Source organism: Sminthopsis crassicaudata, chromosome 3 (assembly GCF_048593235.1).
Source record: "Sminthopsis crassicaudata isolate SCR6 chromosome 3, ASM4859323v1, whole genome shotgun sequence".
Classification (NCBI taxonomy): domain Eukaryota; kingdom Metazoa; phylum Chordata; class Mammalia; order Dasyuromorphia; family Dasyuridae; genus Sminthopsis; species Sminthopsis crassicaudata.
Window position 1 is genome coordinate 628236142 of NC_133619.1, and position 26068 is coordinate 628262209.

The following is a 26068-nucleotide window of genomic DNA, read 5'->3' on the forward strand; positions in this document are numbered from 1 at the left end:
TCCTCGGGAACCGAAACATCATTAATAATAATAACAATAATAGATATGAAAAATCGGTACATGTCCATTTGCTATTTTGCCCTATTGGGATATTTATATCAGGTTTAAAAGAGAAAGTAACAAAAGGATCAGTCACCTGCTTTCCATCCAATGGCTAACACGATTGTGGGTTCCTTCATAGGTAGAGAATTGCTTAAAGTGATAGAAAGTGAGAGGTTTGGGAGGAGGGGAGAGGGGACCAAAATAATGTCTTAAGAGTGGTACGTACCAGGAAATAGACACATGGCGTCTGCCCTGCCCCCAGGAAGTAAAAGAGACTTCGGCCAGTCAGCAGGAGATTTCAAACCATTTCTCAGACACAAAGGCCACAGGAATTAGATGTCGATCAGAAGAAGAAGGTCTGCAGCGAGCAGAAAAATAGGCTTGCGCGTGCTGGTACATAACATATAATAGGCAAGCCAGATCAGGCTTGCTTTGAAAAAAAAAAGAACTAGCTTCTTTAGGGGAAAGAAAGAAAGAAAATGAAAATTCCCTCTAAAGCAATGCTTTGGACTGGCTCGTTGGTTTTTCTGAAATAAATTCATAGCTTTTATTCCCCCACCAGAAGATTACTTTGACCATTTGATTATTTCTCTTCCAAATCCCAGTTGAAAAAACATGAAAGGATAACAAACTTAAGAGCCCTGGGACATCTAGGATACTATGTAGGGGCCATTCCCAAGGATTTCTGTTCTTAGGACCTCTTTCCCTCAATTTGTACCTTAAGGAAAAGCCAATACCCCAAAAGTCTGGGACATGGAAGGAGCTTCAGATGTATTCCAGTTGGCAGTCATTGCTATGGCTTGTTACTTTTCATTGAGATTTTCCCAAAGCCGGTAGGAAAGGGGAGAAAGGGGCCCCACAAAACATTACCTTAGAGGGAAAAAAAAAGCAGTGAACCTTATTCAAATCAATTTTTTTCTCCCCTGTAGGAGATTCCAGACAAAGCAGACCAGAGACATCAATGGTGTGTTTGATAAAACATAGATATGAAAATGAGAGTGGGACAGAACAGAACCAAAAAAGATCTACATCTCTCCTCCATACCCGATGAGATCCCCAAGATTGGTTGGCTGCGGTCCATGTCCAAATCAACACATATCCACATGTACATACACACAACACTCAATGAAATGGTTTGAAAATCCTTTTTGTCTTTCAATTCTTTTATCTACTCAGCCCTCTGCAAACCTAGAGAATGCAAACTCCCAGGATTTCTGAAGGAGATTTCAAAGGGTCTTTAGTAAAACAATTGATTGGGGGCTGCTGCTCCTCAGGTACCTATTCTGAGAAGAAGAATTTTATGTAATGAACATAATGGAGACTCCAACATGGAGAGAAACAGGAGAAAGAATGCATGTGGCAGAAAGCCACTGAAAGAGAAAAAATAGGAGAAAAAGAAAAGGCTCATTGGGCTTGATTAGACAAGAAAACACATTGAACTATGGGACAATGTTGGTGAAACTCTCAAGTGGCGAGTCATAAAGGCACCCTGGGATGATTTGCCTTTGAATGGACAAACAAAATGATTTCAACCTATACATCATGCCATAAACCATTTCCAAAAGGCTAATAAGAGGAATTATTTCCTATTTTGTGCTGGGATTCCCTAGTCATGATCATATCATAGGCAATAGTCCTCCTGACATCTCAGTCAGCTCCTTTTTTTTATGGATTATTAACATGCTCACACTTTGGTACCCTGGATTCATGGATCAAAAGATCATATATTTAAGACGGGAAGAGCTTTTAGTTCAATTAGAATTCAATTCCCTTATTTAATTTGTAAGGAAAAGATCCTCAAAGAAATGGACTAATTTTCTTAGTTACCTGGCTAATAAATGTCAGAGGCTCAATTTGAACACTGGTCTTCCTAACTGCAAGTCCAAGATTCTATCCTTCTGAGTCCCTTAGCTGCCAGGATAACTAAACAAACCATTTCAAGCTAGTTGCCCTTAACTAATATTTTAATTTGATTCTGGATAAATATTTGGGTACCAAATTCAGATCCTTAATGAGGAAATACCAGGGAAATTTTTTTGAGGTGGCTCAATGGCATATTTTTTTGGAAAGCATAAGTGGGAATATTGTAAACAGTAGCAGCATTTAATAAAGTTAGGTGTAGAAAGGGAGACTGGTGGCTACTTGACATTTTAACTTTACCAGCTGCTGACATTTCATTCACAGGGACCCACAGCTCTTGGTTCAAGGAATGGACAATAATAATCTGTTGATATCTAGAAATCCAATAAATCCAAGGCTGCCAACTGAACTCTTGAGATGCCAATAGCATATACTTTAAAGCACCACATCAGGAGAGTTCCAATGTATTCTACCTTGCAGAGTAGGAAGTACTATATACATGTCAATTGCTATTACTGTTATTGTTCCTATTATTCATAGTACTCCTAATCCTTTGAAAGAAAACTCTTGAGGGGAGAGGAGAATATTGATTTAAAAAAGAAGAAGAACTAATCATGCTTCTTAGGAGTTAACTTTATATGTAGTGGATGATGGTAGCTATTTGCCTAATTAGCCTTCCTGCAAAACATAAACACATAAGTCACATTTCAGGAACACAAGCTAATCCTCATTTCTATGGCATGGGATCTTCTATGAGTCTTGCAAAACTCAGGTGTGCTTATTTCAAGGCTACCTTACCTGTTTCCATTAAAGGTGGTTTTATACTCTCCAGTTGGATGCAAAGTCTCATCAGTATACACGGGCACTGAGGTCCTAACACACTCATGCGAGCACTGTAGGGTTTCATTATAGGCGGTAAATATGTCCAAGTTACTGGGCACCCGGGCAGGAGTGAAATCCGTCAGGTTTTGGCAGCTCTCTTCTTGCTGATTGATTTTCCGTTGGTGGCTGTTTCTCCGTGTGTTTCCACTTTGTGCACAGCTAAGGGAGAAGGATGTGATGTTGGGGATATGGAGCATGGGATTGCGAAGTTGGGAGGACAGGGGAATGAGGGAATAATAAAATAGACAAAAACACCATCAACATTTGAACGCAGAGCCTTCATTGAGAAGCATTAATTATACATCATTTAATAATATATGATAATTCCCAAGCTCTTCAGAAGGATCAACGACAATCAAGCAATCAGCTCACTTTATTTTTTTTATTTCGAATTTGAATTTTAAATGTGAGCCATTATGGCAGGAGAATTATTGAGATGAGTGGTTTATCCATGTTATCAGGAAGCTGGAGTTGTTTGCTCATAAAGTGTCAGCAAGAACAATGGCATCAACATGCTTTCCCTTGCTCATGCCTTAGTAGGGAAAATAATTGCGATAGATGACTAGCCACCAAATTAGTCTGTGATAGTTGAGAAATACTAGGACAGTATGAGAGGGAAATTCCCTCTGAAAGGCCAAAAATGCACATACACAATGCACAAACACGCAAATGGGTTTATCCATATACATACAAACATGAGTATATACACATATATGTATGTATATTTAAAAGACATACATATATGTTTATATGTATGTATATTATATATCTTATATGCATATCCATAATGCATATATGTACCACTTCTATGATATATGTGGGTTTACATATGTGTATATACATGCACACACATATGTGCATGTATATAAAATATATACACATGCTTGGGAGTTCTTTTTACAACCCACTGGGCCTTGATGGGCATATTCATGCCCTAGGAACTGGACCTCCTGCCCTATCTTTCAGCTTCTCTGTAGGGATGTTGGATTTCTTTATTTTTAGTCCAATGCCCCAAGTTGGAAGCTAGACTCCATTCTACCATATGAAGACCAGCTGTGTGATATATCTGAATGGCATATCTGACTTATCTTAGCCTTAGGCTTTTTGGAAGGAACTCAATCTGTTCTCATAAGGTGACAACTGGTGCCCTTTTCTCTATTTAGCATCTTTCAGGAAGAGAAGGAATGGGAACTCAAAAACTTTCATGGTCTTTGGAATGAAGCAGAAAATTTGTGATGCAATCTGCTTCATAGTATGTTATATCTGGTGTGAGACAATAAGTGTTATTAATCCTGCTAGTAGCAAAATAGAAATTAATCTGTCATTTTTCTGATGTATGTATGTACTCTCTCAGCACCCATCCATGGTGATCTCCTCTGAGTAACCCACAGCAGGGGCAAAAGAAAGACAAATAATTAGGGAGGAGAATGCCCTGTAGAAGGCAATATTTAAACAGAATCCATTTTGGGACATGCTCTTCAATATTTCACCCATAGATTATAGGATTAATGTTAAACCCCCTCATTTTATACATGAGAAACTGGGAACTAGAAGGAGAAATTGACAAATCAAATTCAAAAACAGATATATAGCAGAGCTAGAACCCAAAACCATGACCTTTGATTGCAAGGACATTAATCTTTCCACTGGACCATTTGGCCTCCCTTCTCAGGTATTATGCTGCTGCTCTCTAGATTTTATATCTTTGGAGAATGAAAAAAGTTGAGCAGAAAAAGTAATATTTGGGACTCTTCTTTATCCTTGAGTATCATTAACTGTTTAATGGTTCTATTTCTTCAGGTGACTGCAGTAGAAATGTCAGAGGAGATTGTCCATGACTCCTGAGGTGGAACAGATGTCCAGTGCTTTCCCTATCCTAAAACTGATTTTTAAAAGGACAAATTGAATAATATTCAGTCCTTATAAAATGCATTGTAATTGGGTGTGTCTGTGGAGAACTCTAATTAATTTATCTACCAGGAAAGAGCAAGTGCATTTTCTATCCATTCTGAAATCCCATAGGTTGATACTCTTTCCCCTTCCCCATCCTGGGGCTATCATCTCATTGTTATATAGAGGCTTTCAAAAAATAAAAACACCCAAAGGTGAAGAAATAAGTACTTTTATGGAACTGGACTTCTCACCTCCATTCAGGGCTCTCTTAAGTCCCACTAAACACATCTTTGGTAACAGAACATTGCTTTCTGATACAGAGCATGGCTACCATTTTGCGGGCACATCAGAAAGCTCCCTTTACAGAACTATAGAGCAAGGCAGGCTCAAATCATCCTTACTCTGCCAATCTATCTAACCACTATCAAACAAGCCCTGTTCTACATCCCTGTGCCTGGATATTTATCATTTCTTTGCAGAAAATGCCCTCCAGGCCCAGGGATTTTCAACAGGTACCAAGGAAATTCCCTTAAAACTTTTGGGCTCATTTTTATCTATGTTTTGGGGCTGGGTGATACCCTGGAAATTTGATGCTGCCTTTCTTATCCCATCAACTAATTAATCCACCCACTCCCTTCTTATTTCTTTTATTTTGGGGTCTGAATACCCTTTGTGCCCATCATCCATATGTTTTTTTAGCTTATTATTTGGAGATATCATAGGACTCATTTAGGTACATCAGAGTGCGACAGAACTGAGCTTTGAAGTGAGAATGAGAGCAAATTTTCTGGGAGAATAATTCCCTACAAATTAGGGGTGGGGCAGATATTAAAGGGGCTTCCAAAATGCTTTTTTGAAGAGTGAGGTTACTCAATGGTTCAAGTGGGGGAGTTGTGGTGGCAGATACATAACACTTAGCAAATCTGACCTCAAAGTAGGCCAGTTTCCATAAGAAAACAGGCAAAAGCAGGGATGCCTGAAGCGAAGAACTAACCTATTTCACTATTTGCAGAGCTGATGTCTAAGGGAAAACCAGAGAGTAAATTAAACAAGCAAAGTGAATGAAATCATCCTGGGATCCCTGGGCTGGGATCCTCTGCTAGGAAGGGGAGATGGGCAGATTGGATGGAAAGGGGTACAGAACAGAGTGAGGAGTCTTACATTAGGGGAGTCTCAGTGAAAATATGAGAACAATCACTAAAAGAAAAGAAAAAATAATCGCTACTGAATAATAGTAGGCTGGGCTGATTCTCGTTTTTACAAGTTGCTTTTGGATCAGAGAGGAGGGTTTGGGAACATAAGCAGCAAGGCATCTGGGAAGCTATTTGAAAATGGTTGGTGCTCAGTACAGTTCCTGCTGCGGGAGCCATGGGGCAGGATGATTTGCCCTAAATAGCACATGTAGCTTTGAATACAAAAAAAACTAGTCCAAGGAGTCACAGCAGAGAGGGCCAGCAAGCTTAGATCCTAGGGAATCAGCCAGAAAGAACACTGTGACTTGGAAATTGAAAATAATTACAATGGTAGTAATAATTTTACAACACTTGTCTTTTTCCAAAGAGCCAAACAGACCATGGAATAAAATATATTCTCATAGATGGAAAGGACCTTGGAAGCATCCAGTCCATTTCCCTCATTTAAGGAGTTTAGAGAAGCAAAGTGGATTTACCCAGAGTCATCCTGCTAGTAAGTATTAGAGAAGGGATTTGAACCCAAGTCTTCCTTCTTTATAAATCCAGCACTTTTTGAACAACTATTTAGCCATGTTTTCCCCAAGGTCCAGGGCCCTACAAAGATAGCCACCCTACCCTGGTTTCCCCAAACCAGAAAGGTCCTTACCAATTTTTTAAGACAAGAGTTGTAATCAGAGCAGCTATAACCATGATGAGGGAGACAGTGATGGTTATTATCTGATGGACAGCCAGACCTGTAAAGAAAGAAAGAAAAGGGGGAAAGTGGAGATGGGGGAGGGGGTAAAATATCCATGAAATTAATGAGCAAAAAAGGAAGGGCAAAATTTTAAAGGTGAAAAAAGTACATTAGTGTTACTTGGTTAAAAAAATAAAAAAAGATAAAAAAAATTAAGCGTAATTCATGACCAGCCTTTCAATTCTTCTGAAATGATGTGAGTCACATTGTAAATTAGAGAAGATGACAGCCACCTGAGTGATCTACTTTCTAGGACACCTACTGCATAATGCTAGGATCAAAGACCCACAAAGCCCCTGCAAAAGATATTGGCTGCAGCAACTTACTTTTACTAATGCTCCCAGAACCTAGAATTTTAGTTGATATGACTACCTCTTTTGTTCCTTTATCCCTTTCACCTTCTTCACCATTTCACCATGAGATAAGGTAGTAGCTTGGGGAGAACTTTGCATATAAAGTCACATATCTTATTTCTAGCCCCAAATCTTCTTATTCAAATTTAGTTTCAATACAACAGGTATCAATTAAGTATCAATCAATCAACAAATATTTATCAAGTGCCTAGTCTGGAGGAGTCACTGGGTACAATATTGAGTAAACAATTCAATTAATATATCAATAAGCATTTATTAAATGTTTGCTACTCATTATATGCTCATATAAGTGATAAGGATACAGAGATGAAAGGTTTCTGCTCTCAAGGAATGAAAGTTCAAATAGAAGTGAGAATACACACATATAACACATCACACAAAAGATATACATGCACAATATACACTTGCACAATATAGACATGCATCTTATACATGTACATGCATATATATGTATGCATGTACAGACATACAAATGTATGTGCAGCAGGCAACCAGATGGCACAGTGGATAACTGCCAGGTTTGGAGTAGGGAAGATCAATTTCCCGGGGTTCAGATCTGACTTCAGATAACTACTACCTATATGGCCCTCGGCAAGCTGTTTAACCCTGTTTGCCTGTTTTCTCTTCTGAAAAATGAACTAGAGAAGGAAATAATAAACAATTTTACCATCTTTGCCAAAAAAAAATAAACTCAAATGGCGCCATGAAAAGTTGGACATGACTGAAAGCAACTGGAAAACAACAATATTATGTCTCTATACACACACATATATATGTATAGAGAGAGGAAATGGACAGACAGATAGACAGAGACACATAGAAAGAGAGAGAAACAGTGAAATAGAGAGACAGAGACAGACAGAGAAAGAGAGAGACAGAGACAGAGAGACAGAAACAGAGAAGAGAGAGAGTCTCCCAAACTGGCACATATGGCAAAAAGTCAGTGGTTAAATCATATTTTCTGCTATTTTGTGCTTTAGGAAACTGGAGGACAATTTTAGTACAGCGATGTTGGCTTGTGTGCTACAGGGTCGTAACAGTGCCAGCTTGAAGAGAGAAAAAGGGAGGCAGAAAAAAGAGACAGAGATAGACACACAGAGAGAAAAAGAGACAGAAAAAACAGAGACAAAGACAGAGACACAGCAAGAGAATGATATAAAGAGAGAATGAGAGAAAAAGGAGAGAAAAAAAATAAATACAAGATGAATATAAGGCAGACATAGTAACATTGGCTTAGAAGATACGAGCAGTTGGGAGGACAAAAGGTCTCTTGGGGATACAAAGACAAAAAAGAAATATCCTTATCTATATGCAATTTATATTCTACTATAATGGAAGGATATAACCAAATGGATACATTCAAAGCATATGCAAAGTAATTTCAAGGAATAGAGAATCCTGCAAACTTCAGGACTGTGTGAGGAGATCAGCTGAAAATGCTCCCCTATCTAAGGTGGACAATGGAGACTGGGGGTCATGAAAGGAGGAAGAAAGTGCTTACAAGGGAAAAACATCCATTTTTGCCAAATGTGCTCAAAAACTTGAATCCATTTTTTCCTTAGACCTTGCATGTATTCTGGGAAGAAGAATATGTTTCTGTTCTTTTTTTTTTTTTTTTTTTTTTGAGAAAGGAGAGGTATTTTATGTAAATTCTACCACCCTTTATCACAGAATGGTATAATTGATATATCACTCCAGAATATACTAGAAATATACTCTAAAAGCCAATTAATTGACTAACTTAATGGTCTTTCAATCATACATTAGGTGAAGAAGTTTTTTAGGGTATAGATTAGCATTTAACAATCTTATATTTCTATAAGTTTGTGATTTTGTGACTGGGATCCTATGAAGAAAAATTCAGAGCTGGAAACAACAACTTTAGGGAACCCTCAAACCCTACTTTCTCATTTAAAAATGAGGAAACTAAGGCATATAGAAATTAAGATATTTCCTCAGAGTCACATAAATAGTAAGTGTCCCAGGTGGGCTGATAATTAAGATGTTGATGGTATTGATGATAATGTGACAATAAAAAAATTACATGCACTATTTTAGAATATTTGAAGATATGCAAAATGTTTTATAGATCCAGAGAATTAAAAAATCATTGTGCAGCTTGAATATAAGGCTTAAAGCTCCACAAAGCCTCTTGGGATATGTTGCTTTATCATATGATCCTAACAAGAACCTAATAGGTAAATGCTATTATTAACCTCATTTTATAGATAGTGACATAGAGGCAGACCAATGGGGATTATCCTGTCACACTGCTACTAAGCATCTGAGGCAAAATTTGAACTCAGGTCTAGCTAGCTCCCATTTCAGTTTAATGCATTATCTGCTTCACAGATATGTAATGAAATCCCAGCAGAGATGAGCATGTGGGAATTAATGCAGGTTTAAATTGGATTATTCTGCCAACAAGCCAAAATCTGAGGTGCAGAGAACAGCTCCTTCCTCCTCAGTAGCCTCCTTTCATCTTAACCCAGCACAACTTTAAAACCATGCCCCCAAAGCCTTCTGCCTTTGTTATTAGGGAGTTTTTAATCAACTATTGATCACAAGCAGTTCTTGCTTGTCAGACTACAGATGAAAACTCTCTTGGTTTACTTGTAAGGAAGTAAAAAATCTTAACACACTCAAAGTTTGGGCCAAATCTAAGAAGGCAAAATTTCATAGGAATAAATGCAAAGTCTTAAACTTGGGGAAAAAGTATAAGATGGGGGGAAGTATGATAATTTGTCTAACAATGGTTTGTGGACTTTGGTGAACTGCTCTAGAAATATATGTCTCTAGTGTGATAGGGCAGCCAAGAATATTGAAGGGGAGTTCCATTTAGAAACACATTATCCAGGTCCGAGGTGATAATATTCCAACAATATTTGTAATCACATCTAGAATATTATGCTTGGTTCTGGGGTTGGAACTTTAGTTGGGATATTGACAAACTAGAAAGCATCCCAATGAGGATGACTAGGATGAGGAAGGGAATTGAAGTAATTTCATAGAAAGCACAGCTGAAAGAATTAGGGGCAGGATGGAGATTTATCCTGAGAAGAGAAGATTAAGGTAGTAGATTGATTTATTCCTTTCTGATTCCCAACCCCTCCTAGCTGATCAATTCAAGAAACTAGGACCTTTGATCCACAAATCCTAGTCAAAAGCACCCTTTTGAATTCCAATAGGAGATATCCGTGCTCTCACAACCCCCATAGGATCTGAGTCAACTTGGGCTGTCCCAGCCCTCATTCTAATGATCTACTCAGGTTTCCCAACCCCAACCAAGCAAATATGCACCCTCACTGAAACCCAGGGAGGAGCCAATTTGGGACTCCACCCGCAGGCCCCTTTAGCTAAATCTTTCATTAGAAAAGAGCCAAGCTGGAGTCCTCTCTTTTCAGAGGTTCCAAACATGGCAGCCTTACGCCTGGCATGCCATCTCTGCCACTGGAACACAGTTTCCAGTGCCCTCTTACCTCTACCTTCAACTTTACTAACTAGACTTTAACTTTACTTTCAAACCCCATAATAAACCTCTTTTATCAATCTAGGTTTTCAGGTCTATAAATTATTTTACAGGGGACTCTTGCACCTCTACTAAACCTCATTTAACTCTGTATTCTTGTGCTGAATCCAAAGGGGTTGCACAGGTTCCCTGTGCCCCGAACCTGTCACTAGCCCTCAAACCCTAATTTCATTTAGATACCCCAATTCTAGACCTCATCAGTAGGATATGACATCTGTCTACGAATATTTGAAGAACTCTCAAGAAATATGTCATCTGTTAAATGGGAACAATAATACACTACTGGTTTTATAGCATTATTGTGAATATCATTGAATGGAAGTAGAGTAAAAAATATACCCTCATTTGCACATTTTAATTTCTTTGCCCAGCAAAATGCTAGGTACGTAGTATGGATTTTTGTGTGCTTGTTGAATGGAACTGAGTCAGAAATGATTTATAAATTTTTGAACACTATATCACTATGAGTTATTACATTTTGTAATAATGTAAAATGGCCAAGGTATCTCCATAGAGTCTGTTTAAATTGGTTAATTGTCTTAGCATATTGCTTCCCATTTATTAAGTATATCATGAATGCTTGAATTGAATTATTGAATTTTTGTAAAAAATGTGATCTATTGGGGACATGGAAGAGAATAGGAAGACAATGGTAGTTTTTTTGTATTTGTACTGCTGGCATTTAGCATTGTGCTCTTCACATAATAGGTATTTAATAAAAGGTTTTTGAATTGAATTGAATTGAAAGAAGATGGATGATCTTTCTAAGGGTTATGTCTTCCAGATCTGGAGGGAGGGAGTTAAAGGTGTGCTTCCCCCTATCTTGAAAATCCCTTCATACCAGAGAAGTCTGAATTATTATATTATGAAAAGATAAAACATGACATTTTACAATACTATACATGAGTTTCTATACAATAGTATACATTTATACATACATATATATATACATATAGATAGATAGATAAATTTTTGACTTTCTAAACTTTTTCTGTCATCTGCAACTTTCACAGAAATTCCCCTAAATTCCCATTTAATTTCTTGTGTCAATCCACAATACATCAAAAACAGGAGGGGGAAAGGAAAACTGTAGTGTCTTTTATTGGGGACATTTTTCAGATAAGAAATGGACTAGGTGATCACCACCGAAGCCGTTTCAATTCTGACATATCATCTGTATCTATGATTTTTTGTCCCGAGGCAACATTCTATCCGATCTGCCTTCCTCACAGAAAGTGTCTGAGCATGTCATGGTATTTTGTTTATTTTGTTTTTTGTGATGTGCATCTGTTTACCCAATACACGTATGTGTTTCCTGATGGCAGATTTAATCCCAAAATGACTTTGCTGGCTGTCTCCCAAAGACACAATGTCTCAAACAGATGTTACTTCTCCATTGGATATCATCCGATGGGGAGAAATTGTTAATAAATAATTAAGACTTGGCATGAACAGGAAATAAGTTTAATTCTTTTATTCCTCCTATAAGCTTTTCTAATGTTTGGTAAGGGATTTCCATCTTGAGTCTACAGAATAGATGCTGTTTTCTAAAAGAATAGGAGCTAATTGTTCGCATGGTACTCAAATGCTAAAGTTTCTCAGTGATTTCAGATAGAGGCATTTGAGGGGAACTGGAGGCTGGCCATCGCTAATGAAACTTCTCACATCTGGTTTAATTTGTCACAGCAGTGAAAGAGTCAGTCCATGGCTTGGTAATATTTTAGAGAAACCAGTCTTTGTCGCCCTTTTAAAAAGGCCAAAATCTGACATCTAAATGGTAGAAGCCTAATTAGGCAAATACTAGTAGCCTATTTTACATACGTTTTCCACAGCCTTTCCTCTCATTAGAGATTTTCAAGTACAAGATGATGACCACTTATTAAACATTCCACTGTTACCTACTTTGCAGCTTACTATTTTAAGAGAGTTTTCTAGAGCCCTGAGAGTTTAAGATTCTTGTTTAGGATCACCCAGCCCACAGGTGTCAGAGGTGGATTCTGAAACCAGATCTTCCTATTCTATGAGGTATGTTATAATTGAAAGCATTTTGGAGGTATGGGTTGGAATATGGAGTTGTAGAGGTCCTGCCATTTTGAAATTTTATGATTCCAGGAATTCTATCATGTTGTCACATTCTCCCCATCTAGTCACTATATATGTGTGTGTGTGTGTGTGTGTGTGCATGTGTGTATGTATACACACACACACATATATATATATAATATAATATATGTATAAAATATAATTATATATATATATATATATATATATAAAACTTGTTACATTTCTATTATTTGAGAGGCACTGTGCTAGCTAGCACAATGCTGGGCAAACATAGGATGAGTTCAATTAAAATGTGTTTTGCTAAGTAAGGAAGAATTTTTCTATCAATAAACCTATTTTACAACATAAATTTATATTATTATAATAATTCATATTTACATAATATTCAATTCCATTCAAAGGCATTCACTAAACCACTGGATCAGATGCTGGTGATGTGGTATAGTTTCTAGGGGGCATTATAGCAATACTCTAAGATCACCTGGCCTTGGGAATGGTGTAGTTGGAAATGATATATTTTTTCTCCTAGGTTATCATGCCCCAGTTAGCTCTATATGTCCAGAGTGCTATGGCTACATATATTGCTGGCTATCTTATAACAGCCTCTTGGTCAGTGACAACAGAGTTTCCAAGACTAATGAGCAATAACAATGAGATGCTTAAAGTTGAACCAGATGCAGAACAAAGTTGGGTCTCTGCTACCTAACCTAGTGATGTTTCAGGCCTAAAAACACATCTCTGGAAGGTTACCCCTGAGCTCTGTCCAGAAAATTATGGGTAGTGCAACTGTGTACAAAGTCAGAACCAGGCCACACCTCAAATCCACCTCCAAGACATAAAATTAGCATATCAGTGATATGAAGCACCTGGTTTCTCTAAATTTTTTCTATACATTTATCTTTTTTCCCCTAGTTCTTTGCTAACTTCCATTGGAACTTAGCCCACTTTAATTGGCATTACAATTATAATAAACTTAGTTTTGAGATGAATCTGAGCTTGCAAATTTTTTTGAGATACCTTGTGACACCCCAACCTTTTTCAGGTCTCCCTTAAACCCCAACAATGGGGATTATCAGGATATGGATAAAAAACACTCTGACCTCAAGGAGTTTCTAATCTACTTAGGTGGGAAATGAGAGAGGGACACAGAAAGACAATGAGATAGAGAGACAGTGAGAGAAACAGAGAGAGAGAGAGAGAGACAGAGACATTATGGAAGGATGTGAGTGTATACATATACATACATATACACATCTATACGTGTGTATGTATATGTATATTATATGTGTGTGCATGTATGTGTGATGTGGCTGATGTAGACACCAGATGATGGCAGACACCAAAAGATGGGGTCATGTGAAGAATTCACAGTGGCCATTCTCTTTGGCAAAAGGTAGATTTATTCAGAGAAGTAATTACAGACAAAATGAAGGGAAACAATAGATAATAGGAGTAGTAAATCTGAAATAGAGTGGGAGACCATATGAAAGACAAGTTCCTGAGTGGAATTCACAATAACCTAATAGAAAGGGAGCATCTCATGGAGTCAGACCATATCCTTAGCTAGTAGGTTAAATCCTAAAAGGCACTTGGCACCCTAAAAGAGTTAGCTATAACGAGGAAGAGTGAGGTCAGGATTGACACCTCAAGGTATGCTTGGGTTTGGAGATACCACATGCCATGAGGGAGGAGAAAGGAGGCAGAGTGAGGGCAGATTGACCCAAAGGAGGGCAGTGAGTGTGACATGAGCCATAAATAGATTTTATGGGGAAAATTTAACCTCAGGAACATGACTGAGATTTCTGACAGAACATGGCAAGTTGAAGTTACTTAAGACCCCTACAGAGGGTGGAACTCAGGGGTTTGATATATCTTGGATTTCTGACTGTATGACCTCCCCAAAGGGAGCTAAAATGATCTCGAAAAGTGGCTTCTCCATGCCTGTCTCAAGGATCAATTTTCCTATTTGGATAACATATTAATTGAACTCCTATGTGTCCAGCATTGTACTAGCTAGCAGAGTGTCTGCTATATAGTAAGGACAACAAATGCCTGAATGGAATTGTTGAATTAAAAATAAAAGTAATCTATAGTGAGTTAATGGGAAGAAAAGTAGTAGAAATCCCCAAATCATAAAAGTTGGGATTGGCAAAACCTCTACAACCACATTTTTCAATCTATAACTCCAAAATCATCCCTTTTCTAACATGTCTCATAAAGGAAGAAGACCTGGTTTTGGTTTCCACCCTGACACATACTGGCTAGGTGACCCTAAGCAAGTCTCTTAAACTCGCAATGTTCTGGACCCAAGCTTCTTAAACTGTAGGTCTCAACTTTATATGGGGTCTCATAATTGAATGTGAGGAGGTCACAAAATTATTATTTATTATCAATAAATGTTTGTTTTGTATATCTTTTTATATATCTATTAAACCATAGTCATGTTAACATTTCTCAGGCAAAAAGGGGCTGTGAAGGAAAAAATTTTAAGAAGCCCTGCTTAGACAATTCCCTAAGACTGTAAGATAGACAGAGAGTAACAAGCTGCACTGATAGATGAAGTTTCCTCATTAGGAAGTTCCTTATATGTAGGCCCAGTCCCTATCAAATAGCATGCTATACCAATATAGAAGAAATACTAGTATTTTGTATGTAAAATATAAAATCACTTTCCCTATGTGCCTGGTATTGTATGAGCACAGTATCTAGTGTATTGTTGATGCTTGAATTAATTAATTTGATTAACTAATTAATTAATTAATTTGATTAATTAATTAATTAATTGATTAATTAATAGGTGCCTCAGGAAATTTTGTGGGGAATCCATATACATATACATTGTAAACACACAGGAATATACATATATCGATACATATGCACATATATATATATATTCATATGTAATATATATGTCCCCATATATATATATGTACCATATATGTGTGTGTGTGTGTGTGTGTGTGTGTGTGTGTGTATATATATATATATATATATATATATATAAATGGTGCGTGCATTTACATGTACACACACATATCCCATAATATTTCCCACAATGTCTATCAATTAAATAGCTTTTATTTAAGCATCTATATCAGGCCCTATACTGATACAACAGTGGGAACATAGGAAGAAGAAAATTAAAATATATTAATTGACATGTAGACTCCCTCTGCCAACAAGAATGATACACTTTATACTTCTATATCATGGAATAACATATTTATAAAGTGTTCTGAAGTTTCTAAATCATGTCTAATTCAGTTCCATTGAAGAAGTATGTGCAAATTCACTCTCTATACCTTCATCGTCCTGGGCATTGGGGCTAACTTTAAAAATAAGGCATCCTACGCATATAAATTACTTGCATCCAGTGACAGTTGAAATAATGATATTTAGTGTGCAATAGACACATTATCGTAACCCCTTTATAGAGGAGGGAACTGAGATTGTGAAAAATCCATCAACTCCAAGATTTAGAGTTTAGGATGGACAAGAGAGATCATTCCATCTATTTTTTTTTTTTTTTACATCTGAGGAAAATAACCCCCAAAGTGGTCAAGTAATTTCATTTGCTTAAGATCTCACAGGTAATATGGGGTTGGGATTTCATCTTCCTGCTACACGAAGAAAATTTTCCCATGATCTTATAGCTAATTAACATCAGAATCTGCAGTCAAGCCCAGGAAACTAGAATCAATCTGCTATACCTAGAAGCCTTTTTTGACCGTTAAGTCAATCAATAAACATACATTGAGTGCCTAGATTATGTCAAACACTGTGCTAAAGATACAAAAAGAGGGAAGTTCTTACCCTCAAAGAACTCACAATCCAATGGAAAGATGTATTTTGAATCATAATTGACTGAAAGAAATCTCAGTCTTCTGGAATAAACACCTAATATGAATTTTGCAAATGTAGTTTAAAAATGATCTATTTATTAAAGCATGTCACCTTGCTAGCTCATAAACTACATGACAACATGGACAGTATACTGTTTACATTGGATGTTTCTGTGTTTAAATCAATGCTCTAGGTACAGCAAATTTAATAGCTGTTTATTGAATGGAATTAGTGATTTTTAAAAATGATATACAATATAAAATGCCTTTTGATCTCAAAAAACTGAGCTGTAAGCAGTTTTTTTTCTCTCTTTCCCTTTAAGGACAATGGACTCTTCCTTTCCCTTTAGCTATTTAGAGACATGGTGTACCAATCAATTCAACTCAATTCATCAAGCATGTTGGCTAAATGTAAAGCACTATGCTAAATTTGAAAATACAAAGAAAAAATTTAAAATAGTCCCCTGCCATCAAGAAATTAATGTTCTACTATGCATATAGAACATAGAAAGAGATGATTTAACTATAAGATAATTTTAAAAGGGAGAAATATTAATATCCAGAAGAATCTTGAAAAGCTTATCTTGGGGAACTGTGAGTTGATTCAAGAAGGAATAAAAGAATCAATTAGTCAAGATGCATTTATGAAGGCCTTGCATTGTTTGACACTATATTAAGGTCTGGAAATACAACAAAAGTAAAAAAAAAAGAAAATAATTTAAGGAATGGCATCTAAGGGGTAGAGATAAAGAAGGACTGTTGAAAGAAAGACATTCTATTTATTTTCTGCTATCCTTTCCCATCCCATCAGGAAGTATGTAAATGGACATTTTTTTTTTTTAAAGTGCAAAAAGAGACTGACTGGTGAGAGTCATTAGTTAAAGCATTCAAAATATGTCCTGATTCTACTCTGCTTGAGGTTTAGTGATTCTGCTTCTTGTCATATAGGAGGCACTCTTCTTTCCATTTCAGAACATAAAGAACTATCCTTTGACAAGCAGATGACAAACATCTCTTTAATTGGCTGCTGAGCCAGAAGTGAGTATACATACTAAAAGCTCATGCAGATAACCTCTCACTCTCTTACCTGCTATTTTTGAGTTGAATTACTATAAATCTTGCATAGGGTACATAGGGCAGCATCTTTAAATCCCTTATCTCTTCACCCAGCTGCCATGTATCTGAGAACACATGAGGGAGATCTTTCTGATATACTCTTCTTGTCTGATATTAGGCGAGTGAATATCCTGAGATGATAGGCTGCAGGAAACCAGCAAGACCATCCAAACCACTGGACATCCCAAAGAAAACAAGAGTCTTAGAAGTATCAGCTGAGTATGCTGAGGGCACCATTGTAAAAATCTGAATATTGATTTTCTTGACCTATTATGGTAAGGAATCAGGTCAGCATAGCAAAGGGAGCACACTTGAACATCTATAGGTCATTCACCAGAAATGAATACAAAAGAGGGGAAAGAAAGATTCCCAGGACCAAAAAGTGTTTTAGGGAATTGTTTTGTAGAAGTCTTTTAACTTTAGTTAAAACTTCCCAGGAATGAAGTGGGTTTGATGAGGGAAGACTTCACCTCATGGATTGGGGGAAGCAATAGTGATTGTTCTTCAAACTTTGTTATACCTTCTCAGTAAACGTGCAAAGATTATTGATGCTAATTGATCATTTGATCTTGGGGAAATGCAAATGGGCTAAATAATTTTGGAAAGCTCACTAGTAGGGGCTCATGAATGACCGTATTAGAAATTCCACCTTCTCAAAATTATTCTTCTACTACTTTGAAGAGAACAGTAGTCAGTGTCTTTCTGAGAACCCAAACTACTGGTGAAAGTTGTGATTGGAACATAGAGTTTTATACATAAATTTGTTTTGTTTTTGGTTTTTTGTTTGTTTGTTTTTGTTTTTTTCTGAGGCTGGGGTTAAGTGACTTACCCAGGGTCACACAGCTAGGAAGTGTTAAGTGTCTGAGACCAGATTTGAACTCGGGTCCTCCTGAATTCAGGGCTGATGCTGTATCCATTGCGCCCATAAATTTGTTTTGAATAGAATGTTGAAATAGGGTATTATTTAAGTTACCAGCTGAGAAAGTCCCTTCCTAGGCTACCTAAATTAGGACTTTAGAACAAGTGAAGCAAATTAAATACTGAAACAGATGAATCCAATATCATCTTTATCAAGGCTAATGAATATGGACATTTGTGACACTGCTTTTTGAAGGTAAATTTTGTGTGTATGTGTGTTTGTGTAAATGTTCACTTTTTTCATCTTGAGGATTAATCAAAAATTCAATAAACAAACATTTATTAAGTACCTACAGTGTACCTATAAATGTGCTATATGCTGAGAATATGGCAACAAAATCAAAACAATCCATAACCTCAAATAACACATTTTATACCAAGAAAGGCATGAAATCATACCAATGTCAGGCATGGTCCAATAAGATTATATACAAGAACGGCAATAACTGAGAAGTAAATACCCAAATTGACATGGTAAGGAGTAAACAAGCAGTTTCATCTATTTGTGAGAACTGGGATTTGATGATAAAAATATCCATTAGGCTGGCTCCCACACTCATGTTTCTTTACCTAAACTGAAACTATTATATTTTGTGTCTTCTTACCCTTACAATGTTAGCTCCTTGAGAATACGGACCATTTTGTTTTTTGTCTTTTTTATCCTCAGTGTCTAGTATAATATCTGACACAGATTAAGTGCTTAATGAAAGCTTGTCCATTGATTGATTGATTCTTCCTTATAGCATCCATTCATAATGTATACTCAGGTGCTCCAAGGGCACAGAAACTCAAAAGTCATTGAGAGTTTTAGCCATAAAAATATTATTGTTATAGAGGTAAAAGATATCTCAGAGGCCAACTTAGCCTTCTCTTTCATTTAAAAAAAATATTAAACTGAGGGCCAGAGAAGTGACTTGTCTAACAATACGTTATGAGTAAGGAACCTAGGGAACAATTTGAACCCAAGACTTCTGGCTGCAAATACAGTCTTCTGTTGACTATCAGTTGAGGAGGACTGACGTTATAGATGCCTATTGTCAAGATCTTAAGTTGTGAAGCCCTCTGTCAAGTAATCCTTGATCAGAAAGGATCCAGGGTGTTGGGAAATGAAGCAAAGATTATCAAATGAATTCCTTCAAAGATTAAGATTCAACATTCTTCAATCAGCGGTTAAATGATAACTTGTGGGATGTTATGCAATGAAGATCCTTTTGGGAATTTTGCCAAGTAGATGGCTACCTAGATGCCATCTAATGCTAAAATTTCTGTATCATTCATAAATTATTTTCTCTGTTACTTCCATTCATTTCTTTTTTTTTTCTTCTGTTTTCTAGAAAGACTCAACTCTCACCTGTTTCCCATATGGCAACTCTTCAAGTAGTTAGTAATATATATCATGTTTCTCCATCTGTTCTGTTTCCCCTCTTTAATTCCCCTGTCTTTTTTTAGACTAAAGATCCCTAGAACTTTAAACTGTCCCCAAGGTGACCTGAACATGAGTCTCTCCAGCATTCTGGCTGCTGTCCTTTGAACATTCTTTAGCTCATCAGTGTCCTTTTTTAAACTGTGGTCCACTGAAAGGAACACAATATTCTAGAAGGAATCTGATGAAGACACAGTAGAGAGGGTTTGTCACCTCCTCATTAGTAGAGGAATTAAAGAAGATATTTCCCCTAGAGGAAAAGCCATAAGCCAAAGGATATAGAGTTTGCTCAGGGAAAAGTAAGTTTATGAATTTTATTTTTCCACAGCAGCAGGAAATCATTGGCTTTATATAAATATTATCTGGCAAAAGAGTCAGTTGCCCTCAACCTGGTTTAGCCTGTTTCCCAAGGTGATTTTACGGGGGTGTGGCTGCTGTGCATATTACAGATTATTGGGACCAGTGAGAATTGATTAAGAAAAGGACACTAAAGGTATATGAACAGCCCTGAAAAGTGCTTGGATAGCCTTCATATAAGAGGCACTAGTTCTTCCCCAATACATCATAATCAATTCTGTGAGTTAAGAGGATATGTATCACAGGAAAGTATATTCCTCTTCCATGGATTAGTTGAATGAGAATAATTTGTATTGTGTCCATGTGGAGTCCTTAGAGCTTGGTCAGATATTGAAGATGTCAAGATTATCCACTGCATCTTGAACCATTGCCAGTTGCCCTGACATTCATCTGCACCATTGGACTTTAATGAATCACAAGAAATAGTCAAGTTGACAATTTTGTACAACTCTGCCTCACTTAGATCCAATTCACAAATAAGTCAAGATATGACTCTGTGATGTCATTAATCCTCTTTGAAATTGAAGGAGGAACATCTTGTAAAAACACTAACTGCCCAACTGACAGTATAGTCAAGTAGGAGTGCAAGATGGAGGACCCCAAGATGAGACCTGGAAATGATAAAGTCATTTACTCTAAATCCTTCATTTTTAGCTGAAAAAATAAGCCACTGAAAATTGAGACTTCCTTAATGTCACACAATTGTTAAATAAAAGGGCTAGGATTTGAACCCTTGTTCACTGAGGGCTACTAGAGTGCTTTCTATAGTACTGTGCCATACGTTACAGACTCAAGGCCAATGTGACATCATTCTCCAACTTCAGAACCAAGAATCATATATTTAGATTTGGAAGAAATGTAAGAGATTGTCTGTTCTAAATCCTTTATTTTCATAGATGAGGAAACATCTGTAAAAAGAAATTAAGTGACTTGCTCAAGGTCACATAAATAACGAATGGAAAGACTAGTATTTGAACCATATTCATTGACTCTAAACTTTGAGTGGTTTCTACTGTAGCATGCCCTTCTCTTTGTATTGAAACAACATCAAAAATAATAACATGAATATCTTCAGAACCAAGGTCAATATGGAATCTCAGTTTTTCAAGCATTCTGAAATTCAGACAAAATATCAGATCTTGAAACTGAGCTGTGGGGATTTTCTCTCCTTTCCCCTGACAAACATCATCCATCCTATTTATTTAGGGCTCCTTTTGTTTCTGGTAATTGTCATTGTATACTAACGTGTCTGGGACTCAGCTATCATACATATAATGAAAAATTATAGTTGGGATAATGGATGGGGACAGGCAGATTACCGAGTTATACATCAATCATTAGGGCTTTATGGTTATATTTGTGGTCTTTTGTAATGAGATCAGATCCTGAAGATTGATGGAGAAGTTGGTCATCCATCTCAGAGCTTGAGCAAAGTTTCATTAGACCAAGCCAAACCTAAGGAAGGAATGCTGTCTGTTATTAAAAAGAATACATAAAAAGTAAAATAACAAAAAATGCACACTTTAACTATGTCTATATTTCGATATGTATATGCAAAGGGCATGTGGACTTTTGTTGCTGCTGCTCAATCATTTCAGTCATTTCTGACTTTTTTGGGCTCCATTTGGGGTTTTCTAGATAACATACTGGAGTGATTTACCATTTCCTTCTCTAGCTCATTTTACAGATGAGAAAACTAAGACAAATGGGGTTACGTGACTTGCACAGGATCATCCAATGAGTTAGTGTCTAGGTTGGATTTGAACTCAGGCTTCAAGCACAGTACTCTGTCCATTATGCGACCTCACTGTCCCATGAGGACTAGGGACAGAGGGAAAAAAAAATAGCCTCAGTATCGAGATAAAGAAAAGCAGATTTTAAGGATTTAGCCCATAAAAACCCGTGCTTGCTCTATTTTTATCTGCATGAAGAAGACATGAGAAATCATGCATTAAGGTGCTAATCACATCATGGCGGCAGTACCATTGAGCACATAAAAGAGTAAATATCAAATCTATACCTTCTCATTTTCTAAAAAGTAAGCACATTGATTACAGTGGTATAGTGGGAAGACAAGCAGACTGTTGATTTCTCACACCTGTCTCACATAAACCCAATTCACATACATGTATGGACATTACCCTCATGATGTCCTTGGTCCTCTTTGAAAACTAAGAACAAAAAGTAACAATAACAGAGCTTTGTGCCTGAAGTAAGGAAGCTGTGAGTTTAAATCTGGCTTAAGATTTACTAGCTGGGTGGCTCTAGGCAAGTCACTTAATCTCCACATACCTCACTTTTCTCATCAGCAAAATTTGGATAATAACAGTATCTATCTGCCAGAGTTGTTATGAGGATCAAATGACATAATTATAAATCCCTTAGCAAAGTGCCTGGCACTTACTAAGTGCTGTATAAATGTTAGTTGCTATTGCTATTAAAGTGCTTAGCCCAGTGCCGGGCACATGCTAAGTTGTTGTTGTTTGTTGTTATTCAGGGTCATGCCATCCATTATACTAAGTCACCCAACAGATTAATTCAATATTCATTTATCAATCATCTACTATTCATACCCACAGTTCCTAGAACTCTACACAGTGTACATATTTGATAAATGTCCACTGAATTGAAATGAATCTCATTAGAGAAGTGATAATGACATAATGGGTAGCATGATGAACTATGAATCAGAAAGACTTTAGTTAAAATTCCACATGTCAAACTTACTGGCCATGTGGTCATGGGAAAAACACTTAACCCTTCTGAGTCTGAGATTTTTTTTTAATCTTTAAAATAGATATATTATTTTAACATGTTTAACATATATTGGATTACTCATCATCTAAAGGAGGAATGGGGGAAAGGAGGGGAAAATTTGGGAGAGAAGGTTTTGCAAGGGTCAATGTTGCAAGATTACCCATGCATTATTATATTTTTATATATGTATTCTATATATTTACAAATAAAACTGTATGATAAAATAAAATTTAAAAATCAACAAAATGGAGATATTATTTATTAAAAAGGGTGATATTAATTCCCAACTCTGAGAGATGGCTATAGCACAGTGGGTAGAGTTCCATCATCAGCAATAGGAACCTTAGGTTCATGATCAATGTCTAGGTCTTGATAGCTATGTGGCTATGATAGCTGTGGCAAATAGAGTTAAGTGATTTATCCAGGATCACACAGCTTGTAAGCTGATGAAGGCAAATTTGAAATCAGAAAGAAAATTCTTGCATCTAGGTCAAATCACTCTATCCACTGTACCAACCAACTGCCTCGTATCTATGATAACAAAGTTAAAATTTATCCTGGACAAATCCTATCCTGTTTGTTGTTATTCAGGGTCTATGATCCTGGACAAATCACAAGAACTCAGTGCTCCAGGCAGCTTGCAAGACTGTATGTTGAAGAAAAGTGGCTTTATCTGTATTAATAGAGGGAATTTCCTCATCTGTGAACTCCTGAAATCAGGGACATCATAAGCTCTAACTAGTTCCTTTACAGGGGCACTGTGAGTAATCAAGCAATTAAGTATTTCTAAAGTGAGTAAAATGTGTTGGCAATAAGCTAAGCATGGAAGGTACAGTAACAAAAATTAGACAGTTCCTGTTCTCAAGGAATTCACATTCTAACAGAGAATACACAGGTAGGTAGGTAAAATGATATAGCTATGCAGATAAATGTTTATGCATATAAATACACAGAGACACAAATATATATATGTATATGTATATACATATACATACATACATATATATACATACATACATACATACATATATATAACAGATGTTAGCTATATAAAGAATAAGACTTGTTGTGACTGCATTAGTACCCTGGATATCTTAGAATCAGCCGGAGTTTGGATAAGCAAAAGTCTTTATTCTTGGTCTTTTGGGGTCACTGTCAGGGGATTAGATTTAGGAATCTCCACCCCTCTTTTCTCTCTCTCTCCACCTCCAGAGAATGATCCTGCTTGTCCTACTCCACCCTCTGATCTCTCTCCCCCTTCTCTGTCCACACCCACAGATCGAGCCAGCACAGAGTTGAGTAGGGTCATCCTCCAAGCATATGTTAATAGAGTATTGTCCAATTGGTAATTAGCCTCAAGTGCATCTGCTCAGTTCTAGCCCTTTACAAAGATTGATTTCTGAAACATGGTAGATGATAGATAAATGTTAACTATGTCATCATAGATATGAGGCAGTTGGTTGGTACAGTGGATAGAGTGATTGGATCTAGAGGCAAGAATTTTCTTTCTGATCTCAAATCTGCCTTCATCAACTTACAAGCTGTGTGATCTTGGATAAATCACTTAACTCTATTTGCCACAGGTTTCTCACCTTTAAAATGAGCTGGAAAAAGAAATGGCCAACCATTACAATATCTCTGTCAAGAAAAGATGGGGAAACAAAGAGTCAGACATGATTGAAAGGACCGAACAACAACGTAGACGATAGATTTATAAATGATAGATGAGTAAAAAGTAATTTTTAAAAGGAGACTATTAGAAGGGGGGACTGAAGAAAAACTTCAAATAGGAGTTACTGTTTGAGCTTAATCTTGAAATAGAGATTCTAAGAATTAAGTGATCAGCAAAGCTGAAGGCAATATAGAAATGTGAGTTATTAAAAGCTACACTAACATTAGTTATTATTATTGCTATTCTCCTACGAAGTGCCTGGCAAAGCTCACAACAATCTCTTTAGAACACAGCCAGCAGACAGTCTCCATTCTTCATGGTAAGCAGTATTTCAAAGTTGTTCTATATGTCTCCTGCCTCTGAATGCTGCCAATGTATCTTCTCAATCTGGCAGGCTCACAGAAAAAATGCCACTAGCGCTTTGCCTCCCCTTTTATGGGGAGTAAGAGTATGCACACAGGACTTTGTGATTGCCTAAATGAAAGATCAGAGACTTCCAGAAGGTAGATATTGGTCCATCTGAGGCAGGAGATTGGAGCCAGGACGCCTACGGGAGAAGATCTCTCATCAGAAGGCTAATTGGAACTGCTCCTTGTTCGGGATTCTATTGTTGCCAAACAAAGGGGAGCTCCCAGCAGTATCCATTACTTTGGCATTTCACTGGAATTGACTTTTCCCCCTGTGTCGCATGGTAGGACATGGGATAGCCAGTATTAATTAGAAGAATTTATATGGTGCTTCTAATTCATGAAGCAAAGAGTGACATAATCTTTTGCGAGATCTTCCACTATGTGACCCTGAATGAATTACTTAACATCTCACTGCTTTGGCAATTGTCTAGAATTATACTGATTTTATGAATAGATTTAAAGCCCGGAGCTGGAAATGGACTTTATAAAGCATTTAGTTGAAGTCTCCTATTGAACAAATGAGGAAATTAAGAGTCATAGAATTGAAATGACTTACATAAGATCATATGATTGTGTAAGAGTCAAAATTTGAACTTGGGTCTCCTGAGACTCATTTTAGTATGTTTCTAGCAATGCTATGAGTCATCTCTTTGACTCATAAAATGATCATTATATGGATTAATTACCCTTGTTAAAGGTGATGCATAAAAAATGATATTCTATATGTAAAATTATTCTATATGTAAAATAAATAAATCCTACATATGTACATATATATGTAACATATATGTGTCATATATTGTATGTGTACATGAAAAATAGAGAGGCATAGTGGATAAATACCTGGCTTTGGAATCAGAAAGCTCTGAGTTCAAGATCCAGGTATTTCACATACTTTCTGTAGTTTTAACTTCTCAGAAATTTCTCTAAGATAAAAATGTGCCCCCCCCAAATTTAGTGTGTGTTGTTAAAATCGTTTCTTCACTAGTAGCTCCCTACA

General features: G+C 36.8%; 1 protein-coding gene across 2 annotated transcripts in view; it reads right to left on the minus strand.

Annotated features, from left to right (window-relative positions):
• Positions 1 to 241: 241 nt before the first annotated feature.
• AJAP1 (adherens junctions associated protein 1) overlaps positions 242 to 26068 on the minus strand; it is a 262572-nt gene continuing 236745 nt past the window's right edge. For both annotated transcript variants that reach the window (XM_074306444.1, XM_074306446.1), the window contains exons 3-5: positions 6517 to 6604; positions 2701 to 2943; positions 242 to 400 (exon numbers count right to left, since the gene is read on the minus strand). In XM_074306444.1, coding sequence (XP_074162545.1) covers positions 328 to 400; positions 2701 to 2943; positions 6517 to 6604 — 404 coding nt within the window. In that variant the 3' untranslated portion in view covers positions 242 to 327. The remainder of the gene's footprint in view (positions 401 to 2700; positions 2944 to 6516; positions 6605 to 26068) is intronic.